General features: G+C 40.8%; 2 protein-coding genes across 3 annotated transcripts; both read right to left on the bottom strand.

Annotated features, from left to right (window-relative positions):
- Nucleotides 1-3337: 3337 nt before the first annotated feature.
- LOC311360932 (transmembrane protein 14C-like) lies at nt 3338-4861 on the bottom strand. 2 transcript variants are annotated; one of them, XM_084481052.1, is made up of 5 exons: nt 4748-4861; nt 4555-4656; nt 4366-4453; nt 4175-4254; nt 3338-3620 (listed from the first exon to the last, which is right to left on the bottom strand). In XM_084481052.1, the coding sequence occupies exons 1-4, from the start codon at nt 4857-4859 to the stop codon at nt 4197-4199; spliced, it is 360 nt and encodes a 119-aa protein (XP_084337178.1). In that variant the 5' UTR covers nt 4860-4861; the 3' UTR covers nt 3338-3620; nt 4175-4196. The 2 variants fall into 2 exon arrangements, with proteins under 2 accessions (XP_084337178.1, XP_084337177.1); XM_084481051.1 differs by having other exon boundaries at nt 3338-3585.
- A 117-nt stretch (nt 4862-4978) lies between these two features.
- Nucleotides 4979-8531, bottom strand: pak1ip1 (PAK1 interacting protein 1). The gene is made up of 10 exons (XM_084481364.1): nt 8264-8531; nt 7868-8030; nt 7448-7568; nt 7033-7107; nt 6881-6933; nt 6446-6591; nt 6015-6112; nt 5725-5824; nt 5376-5505; nt 4979-5277 (listed from the first exon to the last, which is right to left on the bottom strand). Exons 1-10 carry the CDS (start codon nt 8342-8344, stop codon nt 5144-5146), a joined length of 1101 nt encoding a protein of 366 aa, XP_084337490.1. The 5' UTR covers nt 8345-8531; the 3' UTR covers nt 4979-5143.
- Between the last annotated feature and the right edge of the window lie 460 nt (nt 8532-8991).

Here is an 8991-nt window from a genome sequence, read left to right as displayed (position 1 = left end):
TGGCCAGAGGGCTTCAATCTGGCTACTTCATTGAACTTCTCCTTACCCAAGTGCGTCTCCACTGACCTTAGATGTCTGGTGCCCAATGCCTGCCATGAAGCCATCACTCTCATGAAGAACATGCTGCAGTGGGACCCTTGTAAAAGGCCATCTGCTAGCCAGGTAATACTGGAAGATAACTTATTGGGTTGAGATCACATAGAATTAAAAGGATTATGCTGGTGTGACTTATTTCATGTGAAGGACATCTCAATAGGAAACAATAAATGTTTTGCTCTATAGTATTGTCCATATAGTCAATCACTTGACTGATGTTTGAGTCACGATTGGTTGTTACTTTTAGTAGGAAAAGATGGAACAAACAAAAAACAGCAACAAAAACAAAATATCTCTGGATATACTCATGCTTCAATTTCAATTTCAACTCCCCAGGCTCTGCGGCACCCCTACTTCCATGTGGGCCAGGAGCTGGGCCCTCCTTCCAGGTACCTGGAGAAGCCCCAGGCCCAGGCTAAGGCCCGGAAGCCCCAGTCTCTCGGTGAGGACCATCTCCGGCTTCCAGCACTCTGTGAGAAGGAGACCCACCCGACCCAGGACTGGTTATCCCTTCTGACCAGCAAGGACCACGGCTGTCCTCCCACGGCTGCCCACTCCACACTGGTGCAGCCTCAACCACTAAGCCTGGGAAAAACCAGCCAATCGGTGAGCTCAGTTCCTAATTAACAATCAATTGTTTTTTTTAATGTACCTAAGAAACCAGCATTATGAAATATAACGTTCTATGTCTCACACTGCAAGTATACTTTTGTTTTCTGAATATTGAATGTATTTTCATTGGTTAAACTATATATTATCAAGTGTAATCTTAACTACTAGAGCAGATAAATCCAATACCTTAAAATATGGTTATACTCAATGGAACAAAAATGGGATTTCTATGGGACTGCGAGTGGCTCCACAGGTATGGAAGAAGCGGAGGAATGGAACCACAAGCGGGTGCAGGCTTCGGGGAGGGACATCGGTTCAAGCCGTTGAAGGCTGCGACACTGAGGAAGCAGTTTCAATCTCTAAAACACCCGACCTCTATCACTGTACAGAGAGGCCATTCAGCGACTGCAACTTCCAGTGAGAAACAACTTTCTGCTTCGTATCGAAAGGGGGTGGGATTTTTAAAGGCTCTGATAGACTGTAATATCTACTAAACCGTCGATTTAGTCGATTTAGTCTACCTGCAGCCAGGCATCCTTGCACAAGATGACTAGTCCCTGCCTACACATCAAAAACATGCATCTAAAAAACATAGCTATAACTCAAAATTGTAGTAAATAAAACAGTTACAAAATATAATAACAAATATTTTAAAATCTGTTTATAATTTTGAACAGATCAGCAGAGACTAAGCATCAGAGTGAAAACAACTATGTAACCCAACCACCAAAAAGCAGCAGGCCAAACAGAACGGACTTCACCACCTCCTCGGCCAAGCAGCACTACCTTCGCCATTCCCGATACGTTCCTGGTGAGGCCCCCCTCACCTGGACCCCACCCCAGGACTCACTTCAATAAATCTACTAGGAGTCTGACTTTGAATAACCAAGTAGGCTATGGGAGTATGAAGGCTACAGGAGCATGGGAGGTAGCTTGGCCCCTTCAAATAATGCAGAAGAGTTTTCCTGGGGTTCAGTGGGAGGTTATTCCAGGAGGCACCAGCTTCCTCCGTAGAGGCTAATTATAGGCGGAATGGTTAACCCGTAGGACTGTAAATCATGTTAGCATCACTGGGAAGATGACTGGTGAGCAGCACCGAGTTGGAAATGCAATCTTAAATGCAACAGGTGGAAAGCATTTGAGTGGTAGGAGATGAAAGGACTGAATGTTTATTGCAAAGAAGCCATCCTAAAAGCCCACATCATTAAATCTAATGGGGTGTATTATTGTGTTTCTTGAGTGGCCAACTGGCCACCACGTGTGAAATGTACAGGGTGCCCCCAGCTTATCTAAAATCCTTCCCTGGGAAGAACGGGAGGACACAACAAAGAGGGCAGGTAGCAAACCAATGAGGTACAGCACAGCAGATTCTTCAACAAAAAACCCAGACAGACAGAGAGCATCTTCTTGGGGTGGTGGACCTTTTAATGTGTGTGTGTGTGTGTGTGTGTGTGTGTGTGTGTGTGTGTGTGTGTGTGTGTGTGTGTGTGTGTGTGTGTGTGTGTGTGTGTGTGTGTGTGTGTGTGTGTGTGTGTGTGTGTGTGTGTGTGAAGGAGTAAATCCTTTTACCATACATCAAACCGCTGAAGGAAACATCTGGGACAGAAGACTGGGCATCACTGCGTGCCAGGAGTCAGGACACACCTCTTTCAAAGGTAAGTAGTGTTTTATGGGAGAATCAGATTCACTCGACAACATGATGTTCAGTGTCATATTGTCATACCTGCTCACTTGATGCACATTCGTGATTCGAGAGTTGACAATCATAAATATTTTAATTCCTGGACAAATTAATACAAATGTTTTGTTCATATACTATACAATAGGTTGGTCGTTGAATGGTTATATATGTTAAACAGCCATCTTTACATTCCAAACAAGGATTGATCAGTCCTGATAGCTCTTCATCTAAGTGGGTTCACAAAGCTTGTACACAGACTTTCTGGTTCACCGACTACAAAGTGCAGCGAAGAGTGAGAGTTCTCTCTCGCAGTTCCTCCAAGACAAAAGTCACAAAAAAAAAAAATGGCATGAATACCGGCCATCCAACACCATGGTGTTTGCAAACTGCGCCACTAATTACATCACACACATGAGGATAACGAAAGACCAGCCCGTACCGTGAGAAGGGAACGGCGTGTTTTTGAAATAAGCCGAGGCAAATTACATTGTACTCTACAGAGGAATAAGTGTATTATTCATGTTAACTTAGCAGGGACACAAAAAGAACATATTGTCTCTTCATGTTTAATTGATGAGATCAGGCAAGTATTAAGCACGGGAGGACCGAGGTGATCGGATGTCCACTAAAGAGCCAGGCCAAGACCAGGCCCCAGATCACTTTCCCTCATTAGGGATCCTCGGGTATGCAGACCTAAGATCAGTGATGCACGTTCAATCACTTTGCTGTGACTGTGACTTTTAAATCTGTGATCGTAATCCTTTTTAAAGAACGATTACAGTTTTTGCATTCCCACACAAAACTCAGGTAAAGAGGGCATCTCTCATGGGTCTCATCTTGATTTGAACACCAAACCTAAAAACTTCCTGCAAATGTGGTAAAAATCTGCATCCTAATGTGTATGGAGTCATGTCATGTCATGGTATAAACTGTAGTCCTACACAAATATAATAATACTTAGGTATTTATTTATAATGACAAAATATACAGCTTCACCACATCCAATATGAATTGTTTCCTTACAATACATTGGTAGATGACCTTAAGCTCCATATCTTCCCATCAGACCATGACCATCATCTGCCTCCTGGCGTTATCTTCTCAGACGGCGACGGATGGAGGAGAACTGTGAAAGCCAAACCTCCCGGAGCCCACAGCAAGGGAGCGGAGAGGGCTGTCTCTCTGTCCAGGAAGCCCTGCATCGCAACAGTGTACGGGCGTGTAGACTGGTCTGCCAAGTATGGTGGCAATTTTAACCACTAGCAAGTAGCGCTAGGATGCTAGACTCAGAGCTTGAGGGGAGAGGTCCTCTACTGAAGAACAGTGGCCTATTCACACTCTTTCCATATGCACTACGATGTATAAATGCCCAGAAAATTCTGGATTCATTTTAAGAATTTATTTTTGTTGAAGAAAGGTAGATACATTATTGGAATACAATTTTGAGAGCCAAATATAGATTTGTTTTGCAGCATAGTAAACCTTTATATTCAAACAGATAGGTATTGGTAAAACGGGTATAGAATACATGGAGTACATGTATCACACAAATCGGTTAAATTAACCACTGTACACGATGTGTAAAAAATGTATCCTTATTATTAGTCTGTAAAAAAGCATTCTCATACAAAATAAAACGTTTCAATTACTTTTTATCCTTACCAAAATATATTCTCCATCTGGAAAGTGAACTAAGCTTATGACTCATAAGCAATCAATTGTGTTGTCATAAGAAAATAGCTGATGGTCTTGCATTTATTTTCCCCCATATGATATACATCTTACTTTCAATGACAAACCAAGATTTTCAGGTTTGGTGTGGCCTTGTGGTCATTCCAACCATAATCTTGCCCATCATCAATAGACTGAAAAGACATTAGAACAAAATGCACAGCTGTCAAGTTATTTTGTGTCCGTTGGGATGGATAGGCCTATTGCATTGCAGTCACATAGACTGACATCGTCACACTATGTACCTCGTCAACGCCATCATCCCAGCAGGCATGAATTTCCAGGAGTTGAGAAACCTCATTCCCATCACAACAGACAATGCTCCTGATATTCCTAGGTTTACAGTTGAAAGAAAACGTCATTACCATGTTGGTAAACAACGGCGGCAAGATGTGACGTTTACACTTTGAATCAATCCAAGTATGTTTACTCACCAAGTGAAACCCATACATTTTGGGAATTCTTAGAGGTCAGATAAGCACCGAATCCTGCCAAGACTCCAAAGACTAGCCCGGCGACAAGAGAGGCGACACTACCTGTGTTGCAAAATACCCAACGTATCAATAGAGGTGCAACAAGCTTGCATAGAACTTTACAAATCTCGGCAGACCTTTAGACCCAAGTTACCTGCTTTAATAAAGCCCACGATTCCCCCTGAAACCACCAAGGCTGCGTACCCAAAACCAATCCAGTCTATTGCCATTATGGAATGTATTGTAGCCGCTCTGATTGTAGCCATAGGGTTGTATAAAAATGTTTACTTCCGGGTTATGCCAAGAAAGTAAACATTAGACATTCTCTGGTAAAGCTTAGTAAAAGGTTTGCACCGCAAAAATAATTTAACATGCAAATTTGACTTTAAAGATACATTTTAATATAAATCAAGGGTAATTGTGACTAACAAATATATATATACTACAATAAAGTGAATCTACACTGTGGAACATAAGAGTACTCCAGCGCCACCTAGTGGTGAACACAATTTTGTTTAAACACGAGAAAAACAGTTTCAAATTGCACATTTTATTGTTTTTTTTGTTTCCTTCCAGTGCCTTTTTTCGCCTTCTTCTTGGGTTGACTCTCGTCTTCAATAATAACCGCGTCAGTTGCAATCCGAACTCTCTTACTCCTTGTAATCTCTTGGGCGAGCTCGGCCACTTTAAAATGGAGAAAAGAAAGCCAATCACAATCACATCAATACATCCATTTTGTAAGATTAAAAAAATAAGGTCAGTGATCAGTGTCTCTCAAGTACCTTCGGCTGTTGAAAGCCCCGGTTCTGCATCTTCCTTGGCTTCCAGTATCAACTCAGGCGTCCACACGGCCATGCATGTGAGACGGGCAGTGGAGTTCACCTCTCCCAGCAGAGTAGGCGGCTTCAGCTCCTTCACGACACAGATATTTTCCACCAAGTTATCAACATATTCTGCCATGTTGCTAGGCTTTTAAAACCCATATGTCAAGATCCTGAACAAGAACCATAATATTAGAAATGCAATTTTGCCTTATACTATCTAGATTAGTTCCAAATCAATATGTCACAAATTTATGTCACCAATGTATTTTTCTACACAAAATATCTTGTATAACCAATTAATAATCACCTCGCTAATTATGAGTTTCCACATTTTGATGAATCCATCATTTGATGCCGTGACCAGGACAACGTACTTCTCTGCGCTGAAGCAGTCAACAGCCTTTACTCTGAAAAACACAAATTTACAGTTTTGTTTATTTACTAATAGACAATGCATGCAACATTCCTATACATAGGGATGGATTCTATATAGACATGCATAAAATGAGCCCAGACAGCACAACAGGGTATAAAATGCAATGTGACTTCAGCAGTTGATGGGAGGGTTGGAGATGGACAATTTGAGCAGGGATGTACCTGGTTTCATGGGCGGTGAATTCACAGAGCCACTGCTCCGTTCCCACATCACACAGCCTCACCTTCTCATCGTCTCCTGCAATAGCCAGGATGGAGTTCTACAGGGTAATGGTAACAAAATACCGTCACAAATAAATTACACATTAAAATATTTGTTTTTTCAATGAATCCTTTGTTATGGACAAAGGGGTCTGCTAAATGAATACAAGAAACATTTTAATGAATGACGGTAATAATGTGGGCGCTTGTGTGTGTTTAAAATGCAATATAAGGCGAGTCATCAGTCCAACAGTGGCTTCACAGACAACACAGCCATGTAAATTGAAAACATTATAACATTAGACAGAGTGGATTCCATCCTATCACATGAGATACTTTATACATATAAATTATGTTGATTTTTAAAATTCCAAATAACAGTGAAAACGTACAGTTATGAACTTAATGGATGAGATCCTCTTGGGGTTTGTCATGGTTCCAGTCAGAGAAGCTGTCGCCAAGTCATAAATGTCCACTTTATCATCGATCACCACCACATACTTATCCCCTTCTGGGGACCATCGGACAATTTGTGCATCTGACAAAAGAGAAAAGAGAGGAAACATTGTGCCGTGTTGCTTTAAAGACATAGCTGAAGAGTATGTTCCAGTAATATGACAAATTAGCAAGTTAAATAGTACTTTAGGTTTGGGATGTAGCAAGCATAAGTAACAGTTGTATTTAGTTATCATTTTTATTTGTGGCAATTTTATGGTCAGCCACTCAAGACTTGGTGACATCACAGCAAAGACACAACAGTTTAAGAAAGAAAACATGCATGTCAATCCAACGTGGGAAATCACTAGAAAGAATATGATGCAACATACTCATCTTGATGTTTTTGATAAAGGCCGCTCTTCCATCAATCAAATTCCACGTCCTAACCAAGATAAAAGAGTGGATAAGAATTCATTGATTTGATCCATTTTTATTATTTGATTTCAGGACCATCCTTCTGTTAACATTCAATGGACTTTACCTGAGGGTCTTGTCTGTGCCAACTGACAGCGCCAGTTTACCAGAGGGGTGGACGGATAGGGATGTCACCTTGCCTCTGGTAGAATTGATTTAAAATGTTTTATTAAAAGTATTTTTGAAAATGTATTGATTTAACACATTGAGATTATCGTTGGGGCAGTTGGGAAGAGTATTTATATAATCTAGTTTAACTTTACAATACAATCTGTGTAATGAGATTTTCTTTACAATGGATGCCACCAATGACAGCATCACTTTGCTCGGTTTTGACTTTTAACAGTTGAATCAATTTGAAGAAACACAAAAAAAAACCTGACCCCACTGATGTGCCCACTGTATTAAATCAGCAAACTGGTCCTTTGAGGCGAGTGTTAAGTCTATTCTATGATCTTGACAAGTCCTCGTTCTTGACGTACCGGTGAGCAGGGATGGATTTCAGGCACTCCCACTTCTTGGTGCTCCACACGCATATGAGGCCGTCCTCTCCTCCGCTCAGCAGGTGAGACGAGCCGTAGAACTCCAGACATGTGATGGTTCCTGGGCGAGAAGAACACAACCGTTGCACATCATGCAAAGAGACCCTGGCTATAGCTTGTTGTTGAAAAAAACACACCCAGGCATATGCTTATGCTCAGGTATTTCTGACCGACAGTATAGTCACACACTATCATAAAATGTTTGTATGCAGTAAGGTGTCCTTTATTACTCATTTCTTAGTGTTATGCATTCTCATGTTATGACAATGAAATATTCTCAGCTTCTCAAGTAAAAGTAAATCAATATTGACAAATTATCAAGTTCAACTAATTTACATTTACGTTCAACTGATGTCTTACCATCGTGATGAAGCAACGCTCCATGCTCAACTCCTTTCTTCAAATCGTATAACTGTATGGTCTCATCTTTGCTCCCTGTGACAACAAATCTTTCACTTGTTGCGACAGCTGATATGGAGGCAGTATGGGCATGGTGCGTGAAGTCTGCAGTGGCTTTCCATTCCTACAGAGTGTAACAATTACACCTTGTTAGTCATTATAAAGTCAACTAAGGTTATCAATTGGACTGTTACGTTAAATCGTACATAACTAATATAAGCAAGTCGTGCCAAGTTAAAATCAGTTTAGGGCAGACCTTAATTTCAGTATCATAGAAGGTCTATCGGCTGTAACGTCGGATGTGAAGGTATTCAACAAAACAGAAAACGAGGAGTTTCCAATCCTTATTGCACTTACAGATTCCGATTCACAGGTAACCTTGTAACCAAATATGATCTGTTCATAGCTCCCAGCGATAATCTGCACTACATTGGCCATGCTTCTAGAGCAAGAGATCTCAAATAGTTTTAAACGTCTTGCCCTCGATCTATTTAACCTTATGTATGGACGTAATACAATCTGGCAGTTTTTCGTATAAAATCTTTGGAAAATTACGATATAGGTATTCTTTTTAAATAACTATACAACGTGTAGAACACATTTGGAAACCATTGCCACAACGTGCGAAAACCTACGCATGCTCAAATTCACTTCCTTCCGCCGTCGGATACTGTCCAAATGTCAAAATAAAAGCTCGAACCAAATGTAAAAAAAAAAAAAAGCTATAAAAATAAGGCGTTAGTAAACCTAAACCTAAATCTTAACGTATTCTCCACAACAGCACAAACAAAGGTCTAATTATTCTGGTCAACTTTAAGGTGAGCAGATGGATAACTTTTTTTTTCTTCTTCATTGACACAGCATCCTGGTCAGAGAGGGCCTTCATCAGACCCCATTGAGGTTCAAGAGTCAGCTCCACGACATCTGGTTCTGTTTGTACCACCGCTACCGCAGTGGAAGGTCTGCCACTCCAGGGGTTGCTAAAGGGCCTCACTATTTTATTATTATTCACAATTGAATCAAATTAAATTAAATATTAAATAGTATGTGAACCATTATTACGTAATAGACTTACCAATACTTCT

This window comes from Micromesistius poutassou (assembly GCF_964030765.1).
Source record: "Micromesistius poutassou genome assembly, chromosome: 16".
Classification (NCBI taxonomy): domain Eukaryota; kingdom Metazoa; phylum Chordata; class Actinopteri; order Gadiformes; family Gadidae; genus Micromesistius; species Micromesistius poutassou.
Note: the sequence above shows the minus strand (reverse complement) of the source record. Positions and strands in the feature narration are given on the sequence as shown.